Consider the following 19,461-nt stretch of genomic DNA (forward strand, 5'->3'; position numbering starts at 1 on the left):
AGAAAAAAAATTTAGGTTCATAAAGGATTCAAGAGGTCTAGATCACCACATAGTGAGTTATTATGGGATGCAGCGTAGAACAGTGGCTAAGACTGTGAACTTGGGGGTCAGCCTGCCTGGCTTCCAGCAGGCAGAGTGTAAACTTGGTCATTAACCTTTCTGTGCCTCTGTTTTCTTTGTTTTCTGTATAAGATGTATATATGTCATAGTTCCTAACCGGTCTGAGCATAATCCAAACAAAATGCTTAGGAGCAGACTGCAGTACATATAGAAAGCCCAATCAGTGCTAATAATTCTTCTCTATTCTAAGGATGGTTCTTTCTAAAGAACTGATTTGTTGTCTACAATCAGCAAACTTTAACTTTCTGGACAGATTCTCATTTGCAGCAGCCTCTTTTTAATGCCCCTCACTTGCCATTTGATGCCTCTGGCATTTCAGTGTCTGCCCTGGTTTAGGTGTGGTTTGTCTCCCAACAGTTTGCATGTTGTAAGTTTGATTCCCAGATGGCTGGTGATGAGGTGGTAGGACCTTTAAGAGGTGGGGCCTGCTGAAAGATGGTTAGGTCATGGGAGTTCTGCCCTCATGAGTGGATTAATGCTTAGGTGTCCTATGACTCAATTCGTTCTCACAAGAGGGAACAGATACGAAGAGAGCACATCCTACGTGTTTGGCTACTTCTATAGTATCTGATCCTCTTTCTACTTCTCTATCATTTGTGAGGGAGCCAGATAGTGGCATGAGGCTTTTCTTTTTTTATTCCAGCCACAGAGTCATGAGCCAAATAACTCTTGCCCAGTCTAACAAAGTATCTTAAGCCCTTAGAACAGGGATTCCTACTCATTCATCTCGTATCCCTGGAACCCATCCCAATGCTTTACATCAAAAGCTGCCCATGATACTTAAGGCATGGCACTCTGCCTCAGAACCTCTTTGGATTTCAGTGCATGGGGTTCAGATTGCTCTGCTTTTGCACTAAAGTATAGCAAGCTGTTTTGTTTTTTGAAAATACCATACAGAGGGGTTACAATTACATGGGCAAGATAATGAGTACATTTCTTATCAAGCATTGTAGCCTCCTCTTTTGATTCCTCTTCCCATCCTTTCCCATCTCCTCCCCCACCCCTCCCCACCCCCCCTACCCCCCTCTCCCCGCCAAAATTGTAAAGTTCGTTTTTCAACATAACGACTTGTATATCTCATTGTTGCAATGGGTCCACCTGTATCCCTATTTAAACAATTTGTTGTTTGCCTTCCTCTCCACAAATTATACCAACATCAAATACAGTGCAAGGTTATTTTTATTAAGAGGAAAAGTACCTTTCCAGCTTGCCAACTATAAAATTTCAAAAGTCCAGGAAGCAGTGCCAGTGTAGAAAGGTGCTAGGAAAGATGTGTATGCAGGGTGTGTGTGGGGTGCTTTTGAGGACCCCAGTAATAGAATTAACAGCATTCAATTTAGGCTTAGAAAACCTCTATGTCAGCCAAATAGAGGATCTGTGGGCAGATTTGATGTTCAATTTTTGAGTCCTGGTTTTGATTAAAGGAGGATTTTTTTTTCAAATGTAATGTTTATTACATGTTTATTACTGTGCCCATTATTAAAACAACCAAAGAAAAATCAATTTAAAAAATGCCCAACTGTCAGTCCAGGCAGTATTGACGTTTCACTTGACTGGTTCATGGTAGAGCATAAATAGGTGGGCATCTGAAGCAATTCCTTACAGACCAGCTTGGTTCTCCTCCAGTGTCTTCTCTTGGAGTTGTACCTGATTTTGTTACCAGTTTTCATCCGAATCCACTGGGGAATGGGGCAATTTTGCTTTTGTTTCTTGGCCAGAAACTGCTTGATTCTGAAAGTCTTGTGAGAAGACACGATGGGAAGCTCTGGAAGGGACAGTAACCATGATGGCGAACAAAAGCTGAAGAGTAAAGGAGGATTTTTGAACTTACAAATGTATGTTTGTTGCTCTTACTTATATACGTGTCTCCCTTATCCCCTCTTGATAAAATGGATTGGAAAATCCTTGGGTTCATTTTGTACATCAAGTCATCATACCTATAATCCTAGCTACTCTAATAGCTGAGATCTGAAGAACAGCATTCAGAGCTCGCCTAGGAAGAAACGTTTGCTAGACTCCATCTCTAATCAGCCAGGTGAAACCTGGGCTGGTGGTATGGCTCAAGTGATAGAGCACCAGCCTAACAAGTTCAAGGCCCTGAATTCAAACCTTAGTACTACAAAATAAACAGGTAATTAAGCAAATGAATAAATCATCTGTATCATCGCTATTATTATTATGATTATTTTGGTCATGGGGCTTGAACTCAGGGCCTGGGCTCTTTTTCTCAAGGCTAGTACTCTACCACTTTGAGCCAGAGCCCCAAAGTGGTAGTTAATTGGAGATAAGAGTCTCACGAAGACTTTCCTGCACAGACTGTCTTCGAACCATGATCCTCAGATGTCAGCCTCCTGAGTAGCTAGGATTACAGGCGTGAGCCACCAGCACCTGGCTGTCACTGTTGTTTTTAAGTGTAGTTTCTATAAAGAAGCCCAGATTTAAAAGCTGACACATAAATAAATTTCTTTTATTGCTTATGTTTTAGGGTGAATGGTTCCTCACACTATATGTGCCAAGAATGCATTTTACCAATAATTCTCCCCACAAATTATATTTTATGGTGTTTGTTCCCTGGAAAATGCCGACATCTGATGAGTTTCTTTATCATCTTGTAGACACAGAACAGCATTTTCTGAGCATCTAGTGTTCAGAAGGCCTCTTGCTTGGACCTCTTGTGTACCAGTCTCCAGGCCTAGCAGCTTACACAGGCTCACTGCAGGAAACCAGAGCAGCCTCATGTGACTCTTTTCACTGTGGTTGGTACTCATTACCTTTCTGTCACCCCAGTAATTACAAGTGGCTCTGGCAGCGATTAGCTTTTTGTTCAATAAGATGAGAGACTTGTCCAGTCAGCTCCCTTGTCAGGTGACACCCCCTCCCACAGTGACTGGCTTCTTTCCAGTTTGTTCTCTGATCATGTGCATCTCCAGTCACGGGCCCTATCACGGAGAATGTTTGGCTGGCATCTGCATGTGTTTTCCCTCCTCCCATCTTGATTAGGCTGGAAATTAGTTGAGACTAGGATGAGATGTCCTCCTCATCCTTCCCCTTCTCTGGCTGAACCCTGTTTCTTCTCCCTGTTTCCATCAGCCTCCCAGATGGGGCATGTTCTGGAGAGAGTAGGAACATGGCTTAGTCCTAATGGGCCACATTGGTGGATTCTTAACCACATGGGAGGAACCATGCAAAATCTTTATGAGTGTTATTTCATCTCACAACTTCCTAAGAGCGAGATCATATTGTTATTTTCATTTTACCAATGAGAACAGTGCTCGGTAAGGTCCAGGGTCCTATGACTGTACATCAGGGTTGGAGTTTGAATTTGAACCTTTGAAACTTCCAGAGCCTATTAGGGTGTACGGCCATTCCCAGAAGGTGGCTAAAAAACAAGGCAGAATAAATGAAGTGCAAATCAAGTGCAGGGAACTCAGAGGAAGGCTGGGAGGAAGTTTAGGACTGGGCTTCAAAGTAAGTAAGACATCTGGGTTCTGGTGGCTCATGCCTATAATTCTAGCTACTCAGTAGACAAATCTGAGAGACCATCTCTGGTTAACCAGAAAAAAGCTGGAAGTGGAACTATGGCTCATGTGATAGCGCTCCAGCATAGAGAGTGAAAAAGCCAAATGACAGTGTGATGCCCTGTATTCATACACACATGCGCACACACACACACACACACACACAAATAAGTAAGACAACTTAGGGGTCATTAAAATAGTTACTAAGACAGGCATGATGATGGGAAAGCCAGGGTCGTGGGGCTGGCAGAGAAGCAGTTGCAGGTGCTATGATCCTGTGGTCCCTCAGCAGGGCGTGGAGGGCTCCCTCACCCAGCATGCTTCTCTCTCAGTGTGGACACAGAGCCCTCCCTTGCTTCTTTTTTCCTCACTAAGGAATCAGGGCTATGGAGGGAAGGGCTTTTCTCAGCACTTCACTCCAGCTGGGGGAAGTGCCTAACCTGCCAGACAGAACTATGGACCATCCCTCAGAGAACATCCCTCAAAGGGCCCAACATCAGTTCCTGGGAACTCCAGGAACACAACAGCTGTCCCCCCCTTTCCTCTTCAGTCCACACCATTGACCTGTGCTACCTATAGGAGAGAGGCCAAGAGTAGTAGTCAATCACCACAGGAACCTGTGATCCAGACATAGCATGCTATCCAGACAGCAGGCCGTGTCTAAGACCAGGTTTCCTGTGACCCAAGGAATATGGAAAGTCCTGCTCAGCCTGGTAGGAAGTGCAGTAGCTTCTCATCCTCTGAACTCAATTTCCTATGAATTCAGGGTCTTGCCTATAATGACAACATGGCAGATCTGGGGTTCTCCCAGCACACCTCAGCCACTTTGGGAAATTCATCCTGGGAAATTCTTGAAGGATTGCCTGTGATCCTGCTTCCTTTCTTATTATTCTTCCTTCAACATGAGTGGAACTGCTCCCTGATGCCACTCTCTTCATCCCTGTCCTGTAAGAAGCAGAGTTCTCCTTATCCTTATTCCGGGCCTTCTCTGGCCTAATAATAAATGTTACCAATGGCTCTTTCTTTCTTTTTTTTATTGTGAAAATACTGTACAGAGGGGTTACAATTACATGGGCAAGATAATGAGTACATTTCTTATCAAGCATTGTAGCCTCCTTCTTTGTTTCCCCTTCCCATCTCCAATGGCTCTTTCTAATTTCAATGACTCTGTTCCAGTATCCATGTTTCTCATGACTGGGCATATTTCACACAAGTAGCTTCATTTCAGAGGGAGCCTTGAATCATTTCATGCACATGTTGGGGGCCAGACAAGGATGACATACATGGTCCACATTTCTAAAGATCTCAGTGTCCTGGTTTGACTAGCCACTGGCTTCCTAGGAACTGGCATTTTTTAGACACCCTTTATGTCACATTCATGGCACCTTCTAGGTCTCACTACTGTAGGTGAGCTGTGATAGAAACTGGAAGTGCACAGCTGGATGTCCTCATAGTATAGTGCTGGTGAGCATCACTGATGAGCAGCGATCCTTGTGACTTCCTGTTAACATCTTCTGAGCAATCCTGTTTTCCTCCCTGGGTAAAGTAAGGTGTAAATCATGCCTATGATTGATAGAAAGGCTGAAGGGTTGAGATTGGAAGCAAGGCCAGCTTCTTCCCCTCCCTACCCCCACCATTTATGAGGGGCTGAAGGGGCTGCCTCCCTTCAGTTAAGTTTAGGGGAGGCTAGTAGCCATGAGCAAACATAGTGCTCACTGGATCCAGATCCTGTCCATGACAATTCTCTGTCTCAACACAGAACCTGAAGGCACCCTCATATAGGCAGATCGTCTTCTTTTTGGGGTACAAACTTTAAGAGAGAACAAGTCAAGTCATACAACTTTGAAATTGCTCCAAGACATCTATTGAGTGTGGGCTGTATACCAGATGTGGTACTACTTTGATTCAGACATGAATAATTAGACCCCACCTGTCTGCATCCCAACTCAAGTGGGGGGAGGCAGAAGAAGCCAGGGCAAGCAGGCTGTTGTGATGGTCTCTTCACAGAAGCCTATAGTATAGAGTAGGAATAGTATGGTGGAGGCCAGAAAAGTTTCAGACAAAATGATACTCAGACTTAGTGCAAATAGACTCTTCTAAGAGACTCCAAGACTCCAAGCCAAGAACTCTGTTTTAAGATAAACACTGTCTTTATGACAAATGTCCCTGCTTCTCCAGGGAGCCATTTTGTGCCATGTCTGAAAACATCATACCATCCATCTGAAACTTGCCTTTTAGACAACAGGCACCACTGCCAGTCATCTTGGCAGAGTAAAGATGCACAGAAGGTTTTACAGCAGAAGGCTTTACCTAGGAAGTAGTTCAAAGGTCATAGGGCTTTGTAGGTGTGGTCTTCTGACATCCAGAAAATGAAGTCCAACCTCTTGTCATTTCTAAGGTGGGAAGGGAAATAATATCAGAATAGTTGTGCTTAAAATATAAGTATATCCTCTTGGGAGTGTGATCTAAGATGAATATTAAGTTGAAGATTGTGGAGAGGTAAATGCCACATAAGAGTACATTCTGTGGTCTAAGGCATTTACCTAGCTGGCTTACTAATGGTGACTGAGCATGAATGAAGCACAGCAATGACTGTGAGGCTAGTATGTAGCTGATGGCTGATGGAGGAATAGCTATTCAAGCCATCAGACTCCTGCAGAGTGTGAGCTGACCAATGTCCCTATCTAGAGGAAGTGGACATTAATGTGCCAGAGAGATGGGCCTGCATCTGAACAGCTTGAGGTCAGGGTGCCTAGAAAGGGACCTTGGAGACCTCAATTCTAGAGCCATCAAGAGCTAATGGCCCAGGAACCTCATCTCTAGGAACCTGTTTTCTAGTCATTATTTTATAATCCAATGGAAAAATCTATTCGATTTTACATACTATAATATGCAGATCACTTTCACAATTCATTTGGTATATAGAACAAAATACATTTAAACCATTTCCACGAATGTGTAAGTTCAATAGAAAAAAGATAATACTTGCAAGCAAAGCCAGTCAGAAAAAATATATATAATGCTTAGTACTCTCATGGATTGTTACTTCTCTGTGTCATCTTTGGGGTTGAGATTTTATAAGGGAAGGACTTCTGCTTGCCTTCTCTATTCTTCTAGAAGTCTTCTTAGAAGCCAAATTGTCATGAGAAGAATCTAAGGAGCTCTTAGCCTATTGAGGTTGGGTTAGGGAAATGACCTCAGAAGTCCAATTTCATGAAGGTCACATGCATTTCTAGTGATCGTTTTCCTGATGCTTGTTCTCAAGGAGGCATAGTTTATTGAGATTGCCCTTGAGGTGAAGAGATGTCTCTCCTTTATTTCCAAGAACTGGGTTGTGAGACAATCCCAGTTCTAGGACCACCCATAATCAGCCGTTTTGCAGTCAACCTCACTAAGCAGAAAGCTCTATATAGGAACCAATGTGTGTTCATTTGGCTTTCTGTCCTCTTCTCTCAGTTTAGAAAGGGCATACTTATGTGCTTTCATGTTTGGTGTTAGAGAAATTAGCCCCTGGGTTATCTATCCAAAGACTTTTACAAGTCTGTCTTAGATTTACCTCTAAGTGACTAAGGAGGGGCCTTTGTTGATTATGTGTTTTGGGGTATAAAATTCTCTTATTGTCAGAAATACTGAAGATGATATAGCTTGAGGAAACCTGCTTCACAGGTCTCAGATTAGGGGAGGAGAAAAGGGGGACAACATTCAAACTCCCAGGGAAGCTCCCAGCTGCTCAGTTTTCAACCAGATCTCTCTGTGCTGAGTTACTGAGGTAGAAGGAGAAAGAAGAGAAATAGGGATGTAGAGCCACTGATGTGTAATATTTTGGGCAGTCCTCAGAGAAACAGGAGATAAAGGGTTTGTGTTTAGTTTAAAGAGCTAGATTGAGCTACCAGCACAACTATGTTTATTGCAGCATTATTTACCATAGCTAAGATATGGAACCAACCCAGATGCCCCTCAGTAGATGAATGGATCAAGAAAATGTGGTATATATACACAATGGAATTCTATGCCTCTATCAGAAAGAATGACACTGCCCCATTTGTTAGGAAATGGAAAAAATTGGAAAAAATTATATTAAGTGAAGTAAGCCAGGCCCAAAGAAACATAGGTCCCATGGTTTCCCTTATTTGCAATATCTAGTATATGTGTGAGTCAAGCGGACAAGGTCAGATAATGTGATGTTAGGAAAATAAACCCTTAGATATGTATTTTAATGCTTTTTTCTTTCATGCATTTGTTTATAATGCATTTATAAGATTATCTCTTTGTTGCTTTGTATGTCCCTCCCCCACAGTATAACCCCTGCTTTCACTATATTTGATGTCAGTATAACTTGTGGAGGAGATGGGGAAAAACAAGTCGTTTAAGGATACAGGTGGACCTGTTGCAACAATGAGAAGTACAAGCTGTCATGTCGAAAATGAGCTTTACAACGTTGGTGGGGGGGGGGGGAGGTAGGGAAGGGATGTGAAGGGTAAACAAAGGAGGAGGCTGCAATGCTTGATAAGAAATGTACGCATTATCCTGCCCATGTAATTGTAACCCCTCTGTACAGTATGTTCACAAAAAAAAATTAAATTAAAAAAAAAGAGCTAGATTGATAAGTGAAATGAACCCCAAGATATTGACACAAGAGGTCTTTCTTTGTTGTTGTTGTTTCAAATGTACTATGTGATTTTTTTGTTTCCTTTGTATGTTCTTCCCCCTATGGTATACCCCTAGTGGTCACTGTACTTGACTTTGGTGTCCTTCATCTTTTAGATACATTTGTCTAATTTGGGGAGGGGAAGGGGAATAACAAAATGCTGAAACAAGGACACAAAATGCTGACCCATTGCAACAATGACAGTATATTGGAAATGAACTTTACAACTTCACGGGCAGAGGGGGGGAGGGAGGGGGGGAGGGAAGGGATATGGGAGAACAACAAAGGAGGGGCTAACAATGCTGGACAAGAAATGTCCTCATTGCCTTACTCATGTAACTGTAACCCCTCTGTACAACAAGAAATGTCCTCATTGCCTTACTCATGTAACTGTAACCCCTCTGTACAACAAGAAATGTCCTCATTGCCTTACTCATGTAATTGTAACCCCTCTGTACAGCATCTTAACAGTAAAATAAAATAAAAAAGACAAAATGCAGTAAAAAAACCCCACATTTTTTATGAATATCAAAAAATAAAGAGCTAGATTTAATTTTGAAGGTTAAACTTATTATGAGATTTTTTTAGATAGAGAAAATTGTGCTATTGTTTCTCATGCAGATGGATGGGTTGAAATGCTAACTAGGTAATGGGTAGAAATAGCATGGTGAAACTTGAGGGGGCAGGTTTGTTGTTACCCATGTAGAGTGAAGACCGCAGCCAAGGAAATGCCAGCTCTTTCTTTTTTCTTTCTGTGTAGTTGAGATGAGGTCTCACTATATTGCCCAAGCTAGCCTTGAACTCCTGTATACACAAAGGATGAACAAGATTATAAATCTGAAGTTTTCTCAGACAGTGTCTTGAGGAAGGCATTGATCCATCTTGGTATGTCTAGGCAAACACTGCTTGAGTTTGCATTGAAAGCTGAATTAAGCAATACAAAGAACTCCACGTATCACAAGAAAAGAAAGAATAACCGAATTCAGTAATGGGTTGAAGCTATGCCCACACAGCTTGCAGCCGAAGAAACCAGAATGTACCATGTTGAACACATCATATTGACAAAGGAATGAAGCATAGCACATCAAATATTGGCAAGGGCATTGAGAAAAGGAGCTAATAGTTGACTGGTGGGAATAGAAATTAGTAAAACTTTCTAAAAGCTACTTGGCAATACCTAATAAAATAGAATACATATATAAACTGTAGCATCAAGTATTGCCTTTTCTTTGTATCTGCTCTAGAGAAACTCCCTCTACTTATGCTCAGAAACCATACAGAGATAGGAACTGGGACACTGTGTGTAACTGTGAAGATCTGAAATCAATTCATCTTGACTGTTTTTATCTCTGTCTGTCCATGTGTGTTTGTCTGTCAGTATCTCTCTCTCTTTGCCTCTCTCTCTCTCTCTCTCTCACACACACACACACACACATTCACACACACACACACACACACACACACACACACACACACACACTTTCTCTTTCATCTTTATTTTCTGAACTGTTTGCATTGTTGGACCATAGCCCTTTAACCCTGAAGGCAGTTTTAAAAGCAGACATAGAAAAATGTGAACATGTTGAGTTTTGCTGGTGGACACATGTAAGTTTGACACAGAATTACTTCTAAGTATTTTATGAGGTGTTAAAAATGGAAGGCAAATACAGAGATTTTTGCAAAGAAGCATAACATTTATTTTCTTTCCTTTCCCTTTCCTTTCCAATTCCTCACCTTAAGACCCAACATTCTTCTCATGTTGAGTCTGTGTCACTTCGGTCAGTGGCTTTGGCTCTTCTTCTCATGTAATTTGAGACAGTTCCCAGGATTCCAGTTTGTGTTCAGTTTCTTCAGACATCTACTTGTCTGGTGATCTCTGTTTAATTGTGCACGAAGCTCCAGAAGCCTGACTTGTCAGTTGTTCTTTAGGTGCTTTGAGTTGAAGGGGACTGTGGATGGAAGATGGGAAATTAACTTCTGTAGTTCATGAGCTTATTCTCCTAATATTGCTACATCAGTCTGCCTTGGTATGTAAGCTATTCATATAGAGGAGAGTGGTTGTTGTATGATGGATATTTAGAAGACAAAGTAGAACATGCACTTCTAGCTGAGAATTTCCAAAGTATGTGATAAAGCAATTCTTAATTTTCAGAACAGACACTTGGGTGTGCCTGTCTGTCTACACAGTATTTTTAGCGCCAGAACAGCCTTTCAGTCCATGTCAAACTCACTTTCTGTAGGAATACTTAAAGTTCCCTATTTGCTTTCATCTGCTTCTTCTTTGGTAAACAGTTGACTCAGAAACTTCCTCTGCCTGATCTCCCTACAGTGTACTGCAAATGTTGCTCTCCCCAGCTGGCTATGTGTATCTTTGGCTATTCATAGAAAGAGAGGGCTTAGCTTTCTATTTCCTGTAGGAACCTGGATCATCTCTCTTCTCATGTGTTTGAACCTGTGTGAAAAGGGCTTTCTGGAATTGGAGGTAGGAGGTAATGGAAAAAGGACTTTTTTTGTAATACAGAACAATCATTTGAAATTATGCTCATGGATCAGTTCTGGTGCGTTAGTCTTACTGTGATTGCATTTGTGTTATTTTCTTCTTGTATCTGTGGGTGTTCTAAAATCCACATAATGGTCAATCACAAGAAACCACCTGGATAAAAGGTGGGAATAGATGCAAATGGCTTGAATGTTTAAGCCCAGCCATTTTGTCTGAATGTTATGCTGGGCCTGGCCTGGTCCCAATTAGAAAACCTAACATCCTTCTCATGTTGAATCTGTTTCACTTCAATCTGTGAATTCTAGCCTGAGATTCTAATTTCCATCCAGGAACTACCCCAAGTCATCCTGTAAGACGTAGGCCATGTTCTGTGACTGACTTGGAAGTCTGATCCAGGTTTGCCAAGGTTCTCAGGTGAGCTGGAGCCAATAGGAACTGTATGGAGTCATGAGCAAAATACATTTATTTCCCAGTTCAAGAGAGATTAATTAATTAACTAATTAATTAATTAAGTCTGTTGAGACTTTCTGTCCTGGAAGTCCATAATTAGATGAATCTGGCAAAGAATTTACTAAGACATTTATTATACTTGATAATTTTCACAAGTCACTTGACATCATAAATGTAACTATTTTCTACTTCCCTGTTATTATTTTTGCTGCAGTATCTTAAATTTGGCAATTGGTATCAAAACTGGATGATTACAGCTATACATCTCTAATATCTACATGGTGTATCTGGCATAGTATAGCTTCTAGGTAAATGTCTATAGCTAGAAAACATGGCTGAACGAGTAGTTATAAAACATACCACTAAGTTACCATACTTATTTGTTCCTTCTTTCTTTTGACTTCTTCTAGTTTTTATCCTTTTTAGGCCACAGTTAGGTGATTTATAATATAATTTGCTAGTTGTGCTAGCACTACCCCCAGCATCCCTTCCTTTGTATATATTCTCCTACCTCTTTTTTATGTTGCATGGGGTCTCACTACATTTCCTAGGCTGGCCTTGAACTCTTGGACTCAGTCCTCCATCCTCTTGTATTCTGGAACTACAGGTGTGTCCACCATACTTGGCAATTTTGTTTGTTTGTTTTTTAATAAAAGTATGTTTCCTTCACTTAGGCTTTGCCTTTCATGTCTTAAGTAGTTTTAATGACTTTGCCTAATCTCTATCTGAGTCTATTACTATCTTGGGAAATATATTCTTAATCATCAATTTGATGTCTAGGGTAAGCAAATTGATGCTTAAGAATTAGATGCTCAATGCTTTGCTGGGATGAAACTCCTTTTCTAAATGAAGATAATGAGACCTAAGAATACTGTTGTATAATGTGTGTATCCCTGGTGGGGCTGTTTTATGATTAAGTAGTAGAATGGATGAAAAGGCATTTTGGAAAAAATAAACTAAAATAAAAGTACCTTATAATTATGTTAGGTTTGTTTCTTTTTCTAGACACTCTAGGGTTCACATTGCCCTAGAACTCATTATTCTTTGCTTTATTACCATCATTCTCTTTTCTTCAGAACCATCTCCTTACTCCTCCTTTTGTCATTGCATGTCCTACCCCCATTGCTTATGGTAAATAGAGTGGCCTTCTACTTGGGCAGCAGATGTATCACAACCTTCTGGCTAATTTGAACTTATTAAACAGGGTATTATTGTTACTCTGTCATTTATTCTTCAGCTCCTGATCCTTATCCATCTTTGGGGTTCTTAACTAGCAAGTAGGTATGAGCAACTCTCCGTCAATAGTAGAAATACATCGTTAGTTTGGGTTAAGGTCTGAAGGGTACTTATGATTGATTTTTCATAACCCACTGCTTCAGTGAACTGAATAGTTTCTACTGTAATACAGATCACCTCTGCCATTACTCATTTGCCATGTCTCTTTTTATTTATTTATTTTTATTGTGAACATACTGTACAGAGGGGTTACAATTACATGGGCAAGATAATGAGTACATTTCTTATCAAGCATTGCAGCTTCCTCCTTTGTTTACCCTTCACATCCCTTCCCAGCCTCTCCTCCCCCACCACCAAAGTTGTAAAGTTCGTTTTCGATATGACAACTTGTACTTCTCGTTGTTGGAACGGGTCCACTTGTATCCTTAAACAACTTGTTTTTCCCCTTCCCCTCCACAACTTATACCGATATCAAATATAGTGAAAGCAGGGGTTATACTGTGGGGGAAGGACATACAGAGCAACAAAGAAATAATCTTATAAATGCGTTAGAAACAAATGCATGAAAGAAAAAAAACATTTAAATGCATATCTAAGGGTTCATTTTCCTAACATCACATTATCTGACCTTGTCCGCTTGACTCACACATATACTAGATATTGCAAATAAGGGAAACCATGGGACCTATGTTTCTTTGGGCCTGGCTTACTTCACTTAATATAATTTTTTCTAAGCCTTTCCATTTCCTAACAAATGGGGCAATGTCATTCTTTCTGATGGAGGCATAGAATTCCATTGTGTATATATACCACATTTTCTTGATCCATTCATCTACTGAGGGGCATCTGGGTTGGTTCCATATCTTAGCTATGGTAAATAATGCTGCAATAAACATAGTTGTGCTGGTAGTTTTAGTGTGGTCTTGTTTGTAAACATTTGGGTAAATGCCCAAAAGTGGGATTGCTGGGTCATAGGGGAGCTCTATGTGAAGTCTTTTGAGGAACCTCCATACTGCTTTCCAAAGTGGTTGAACAAGTTTACACTCCCATCAACAATGAAGTAAGGTTCCCTTCTGTCCACATCCTCTCCAGCATCTGTTATTAGAGTTCTTGATTTTTGCCATTCTAACTGGGGTGAGGTGGTATCTCAATGTTGTTTTGATTTGCATTTCTTTTATGGCTAGGGAGGTTGTCTATTTTGCCATGTCTCTTAAGGGGAGTGTCAATTGGCATCATTGTCCAAGAGGCAACCAGAAAGTTTCAAATGCATGTTAGCAGCAAAGCCCGGATTCATTCATATCAAGAATTTTTACTATGTGATCTCACAGAACACACCCTTTTAATATTATAGGAACTTTTGTTTGAACAAGCTGTGTCATAGAAAGGATATAGAATCAGCAAAACTAGTCATATAATGACAGCCCAATCAAATTTGCAAGGCAGGGAGAGATGTTGAAAATTTTTTGGCTTTTAATTTGAGGGCAGGTTTTCAAACATCATTGCCTTTGCTTCAGGTCAAATGAAGTCATAGTTTGGGCTGGAGGAGACCTTGTTTAAATCGCTTGGACAAGGTTGAATTTGCTGAACCAAACTCTGGATCTAATTCAATTCAAAGAAGAGCATGTAATTACATAACTCTTATCCTCAAACCCAAGAGTAAAAAAAAAAAAAATTAACTACAGTAAAAACTCAAAGAAAATATGAAGTTAAAATGAAAACTGTAGGAGATACCAGTAGATTAAGTAGAAAAAATATTCGTGTTTAAGTCTGGTCTCAATAATTTGTGTAGATTATTATGTAAGTTAATATACCTGCTTCTCAAGTTAGCAAATATATTTTCAAACATTGAATCAAAGAATGATGGAGCTATTAGAATTCATCTTGGTTATATATCTGACTGAATTCTCCAGGCAATCCATTATTTTATAGTGCATGACTGTTCTGTTTCCATTTATCCAGAGTAATTACTTATAATATACATAGACAATATAAGTTTCTAGCTAATTCAAACTCCTCTTTTTATCTACTTACTGTTAGTTAGTTCATCCCTTCATAAAACCATTTACCAAGTCTTCTAACAAATGGCTGGCTTGAAGACCAATTCTTGTTGTATTCCCTGCCTGCCATCTGCTTTAGTAATAGTGAGTCACAAAATGCCTACAAGCAATAGTGTGAAAGAGACAGAGGAAAAGAAGAGGACATGCGCTGTGAGAAGTAAGAGTACTAGCCTCAGGCTAATTAAGTGAAAATAGGGCCAAACCGGCTGGCCAGCAGGTGGCTCACACTTATAATCCTAGCTACTTAGGCTGATATCTGAGGATCTCAGTTGGAAGCCAGCCCTGGCAGGAAACTCCATGAGAATCTTATCTTCAATTAAGTACTAAAAAGCCAGAAATAGAGCTGTGGCTCAAGTGGTACAGCACTAGCCTTGAGCAAAAAAAGTTTAGGGACAGTGCCCAGAATCTGAATTCAAGCTCCAGGACCAGCACACATACACACAAAGTGAGAATAGGAATGCTGATTCAAATCAACAGTGAACCCAAGCATCTTGAAACTAAAATGCATGCTGGGTGTAGGAGAAACCACAGAGCATACAACATTTGTTTACCATTGTCATGGGATGGTGGATAGTTAGGTTATGGAGGATGCCATTTGTGTGGACTAGCCTGCTCAGCCAATATATGCAGAACCACTGCTATGCTGCTTCCATGAGGATAATGGATTAAACTGATCTTTATCTAGAGAAAGTTTCAGTCAGGAAGGGGGAAGACAGCATCACCTGTCTTGCTGATGACAGTCATGGAGGGCTTGCTAGGCATGAATACTGCATACCCTAAATACTCTATTATTGGTTCTCTAAGATAGATAAGATCACCGATACTTTATACGTGGGGAAGTGATACTTTCCCCTGTGTGTTGTCATGCTGCCTCTCAGCATATGTTAAGTGCTTGGCCAAGGACTTAGGCTGGAGTGTGACAGTCAAGGTCTCCCATAGCTGTACTAGATCCCTGTGGTGTCTTGAGGAAATTCCTTAATCTATCTGAGCCACAGTCTTCTCATCTATAAAGCAGATCACAGATCTGCCTTAGATCTCAGGGTAAATATCAACATCCTGAGAAAGGACCGACTCCCAATAAAGAAAGTCCATGGGTCACTCCTATCTCAAGTGAATAGCCTATTCTCCTCACAATCACTTCATCCCATTTTGTCTTAAATTTTGTCACCATCTGAAGTGATCTCACATGTCATTTATTCCCACTGGTACTCCCTTTGTCACCAGAACTAGACTCCTGGCGCGGAGCAGGCATTCAGTATGCACTATGTGAATGAGCAGAGGTCTAGGTAATAGTTGATGAAGATAGGAAGGGAAAAAGAGCTGTACTCCTGTCTAATGTTCTTGTAAGCAATTAATTCTACTCTGTTGCCTTAGAAAGAAAATAAATCAAGATAAGTTAGAGAAGTATGAGAAACTTTTGTGTATATGCCAGTATTGGGGCTTGAGTTCAGGGCCTGGGTACTGTCCCTTAGTTTTTTTTTACCAAAGGCTACTGCTCTATCACTTGAGCCACAGCTCCACTTCAGGCTTTGTTTTTTGGCAGCTCATTGGTGATAAGAGTCTCATGGACTTTCCTGTTTTCCTGTTCAGGCTGGCTTTTAATCTGACTTCTCAGATCTGTCTCCAGACAAGCTGGGATTATAGGCATGAGTCACCAGCACCCAAGAAACTTTTCTTTTTTTAAAACAAACTAAAGGTTTAGAAATAAATTGAAATTCATCATCCCGTGCAGGATGGTCTATCTAGTACCTGACCTGGGCTTCAGTGAAAAGAGTAGGCAGGCAAAACCAAACACAGCCTCAGAAAATGGAAAACTTTGTACAGGTGACAGGTGTGCTTAGAGAAAAGTATAACCAAGAGTCCTCTGAATAGGTGTTTTGGTCTTCAAGCTCATTCCACAAGCATTAACCTTGGAGTGTGTAACATGCACTAATTATGCCTACAAAGGACACCTCTATCTGCCAACTGGCCTGCTGGGTAATCTTTGACATTGTTTGTTTCAGGATTCAGAGAAACGAACTCCCCTTCATGTGGCTGCATTTCTGGGAGACGCAGAGATCATTGAACTCCTCATTCTGTCAGGTAATAACCACTGTGCTGAAAACACAACTGCAGGTAAAAGTTTAAACGACCACTTTATTAGATTGACTACATTAAGCCCCAGAAACATTTTTGTATTGTGCTTATGGAAGTTTATTCATTGGGCAATTTTATTTATAAGTGAAAGGCAGTAATTGTTATAACTATTCCAGTAAAGTCTGGTTGGAAGTCTGATTCCTGTATATCTAATCAGGCCCAATATTTTAGACAAAGTCAGTACATTTGGATATGTTTTGATTTAAAAAAAATATATGTACTACAAAGGCAACAAAAGAAAACTGGTTTATTGTCTACTCAGACACATTGTATATGTACTCCATGTAATTTGTGTACACTGTAAGTAGATACTGTGTATATCACACTATAGTTGTGTTGTAAGAGTTTGTTCATTGAGTGTGTATACTCAATGTATGTTATAAAACAGCACCATGTTTGCTTGTGGGTACAAGACTGACCCACTCTGTGTCATGAAAGTAGGAAGACAGGGAAGGGAAGGGACCATATCAGTTTCCAAATAGAGCTTCCCTCTGAGTGAGCAAGTTGAGTGAGAAATGTCTTCAAAGGAGGGCATAAAAAGGATGACTACAACTCTGTAAGTTGAGTAAATATTGATGCACCTGTTCAATCTGGTCTGCACATACTAGTCTTTGTGATATTCTTGTTTCTATCCTATATGTTTGAAACATAACAATGGATATTTTTGGGCCAGTCCTGGGGCTTGAACTCAGGGCTTGGTCACTGTCCCTGAACTACTTTTGCTCAAGGGTAACACTTGAGTCACAGTGTCACTTGTGGCTTTTCCTGTTTATGTGGTACTGTGGAATTGAACCCAGGGCTTCATGCATGCTAGACAAGACTCTACCACTAAGCTATATTCCCAGCCCGTACAATGGATTTTAAAATGCTAATGTGTAGTACCTCTCACCAAACAGGTTTTTCCCTTCAGTGTTTGTAGACAAATCCCTGCAATGACCCGGAGCATGTGAACAAGTGTTATTTTGAGGGTAATAAATATAGACAAACTGTCTGTCTTTCTCCTGGTTTTTGTTTGGGGGAAGATTAAAATCTGGAAGAAATTCCTCTGTGGGCTAAAGGCCTATAGTAAAATCTGGGCTTTGTTTGTGGTAGTAAAGGGAAACTGAAGAATTCCAAAGTAAGCAGTGCTAGGTAAGAGCTGATATGTGTATTTGTGCAGTTGAGGACAGTGTGGAAAAGGGATTGCACTGTCATACATGAGCAGAGTGGTATATCTTAGTTTGGTCGTTGTCCAGTCGTTAAGGTGAGTTTCTCCAGGAAATGTATGTTCCATGCTCTTAAACATTGCATGGAAAGCTAAGGTTAGAATTTTTTTTTTTTGGCATTCCTTGTGCGCTTGAGAATAAGCTTTGTGACACATCTAAAGAGGTTCCAGGACTGAGTTACAAACAAACATCTATTATTTGGTGTTGGTGCACATCTGGCCAGTTGCCCCGGCCACTGAAATTTGACCCACAGAAAATGGTAGGCAGAGTCAATGGAGGTGTAAAATAAAGAATTTTGTGATTAGACACCTTATGGTCCCAACTGACCATACTGTCACGTAAATATTGTTCAGGCTGAGCATCCCTTATCTGAAAAGGATCTGAAATGCTCCCAAATCCAAAACAGTTTGAGTGCCCACATGATGTTGCATGTAGAAAATTACGCACTTGACCTCATATGCTGGCTCACAGTCAAAATAAAAAGGTGCAATAAAAATATTGTGTGGTGGCTCACACCTATAATCCTTGCTACTCAGGAGGCTGAGATCTGAGGATCTCAGTTCAAAGACAGCCCAGGCAGGAAAGTCCATGAAACTCTGATCTCCAATAAACCACCAGAAAACCAGAAGTGGTAGAGTGCTTGCCTTGAGCTGAAGAGCTGAGAGACAGCACCCAGGCCTAGAGTTCAAGCCCCATGACTAACCAAACAAAAAAAATTTGTGTAAAATTATCTTCAAGCTAAGTGTGCAATGTATGTATGAAACATAAATGAATTTCTTGAGTAGGCTTGATTATATCTACAATATCTTATTAAATGTACCTAGCTATTCAAAATTTCAAAAACAAAAGAAGAAAGAAAGGAAAAATCCAAACTCTGAAATACTTCTGGCTTCAGCATTTTGAATAAGGGATGTTTGACTTGTATTAGAAGAGCTCTGAGCAATGCTTGTGTCATGAATATGCATGGTTAAAATTGTGTCCTAGAGCCAAATTTTGTGTGGTTGTTTCTGTTTCTGAAAGGGAGGGCTGTAACTCTGTATCATGAAGTTGACTTTACGTGAGATCTATGATGGCATGAGGAACTTGATTTCACATCACCTCCACATGAGTGTAGTGTCTACCAGGCTCTTCTAACTGTGGCTGATTCAGGAAAACCAAGAAAAACTATTGCATACATCTTTTTAAACAAACAAACAAACAAACAAACCAATCAGGAAAACAAGGAAGAGCCTTTATGCAAGAAAGAGGAAACAGTGCATTACCTGATTCTTAATCTTTGCTTTAAGGGAGATTTATGTACTTTTAAAAAGTGTGAATGGATGTCTCCTTCTGCTTGTCCTGTTTCTGTATTTTGCCCATTGTTTACTTTGATGACACCAAATACTACCAATGCATAATATTCATATTAAAATATTAGTATAGATAATTTATGTGGGGTTTAAAAAATTGTGACATTTCCATACCATTTATACAATATATTCAATATACTCTCACTTGCTCCATTATTCTCCCTATCTCTTTTTCCTCTTCCTAAAACAATTTCAACAGGTTTCATTTTTCTGTTTTCATACATTCAAACAACTACTTGGAC

General features: G+C 40.3%; 1 protein-coding gene across 2 annotated transcripts in view; it reads left to right on the forward strand.

Moving 5' to 3' along the window:
- The window catches only part of Ankrd44 (ankyrin repeat domain 44), a 297,185-nt gene that overhangs the window by 135,263 nt on the left and 142,461 nt on the right, over positions 1-19,461 (forward strand). For both annotated transcript variants that reach the window (XM_042688237.1, XM_042688238.1), the window contains exon 3: positions 16,533-16,611. In XM_042688237.1, coding sequence (XP_042544171.1) covers positions 16,533-16,611 — 79 coding nt within the window. The remainder of the gene's footprint in view (positions 1-16,532; positions 16,612-19,461) is intronic.

The sequence above is a fragment of the Dipodomys spectabilis genome, unplaced genomic scaffold (assembly GCF_019054845.1).
Source record: "Dipodomys spectabilis isolate Male_0828 unplaced genomic scaffold, ASM1905484v1 ptg000115l, whole genome shotgun sequence".
Classification (NCBI taxonomy): Eukaryota; Metazoa; Chordata; class Mammalia; order Rodentia; family Heteromyidae; genus Dipodomys; species Dipodomys spectabilis.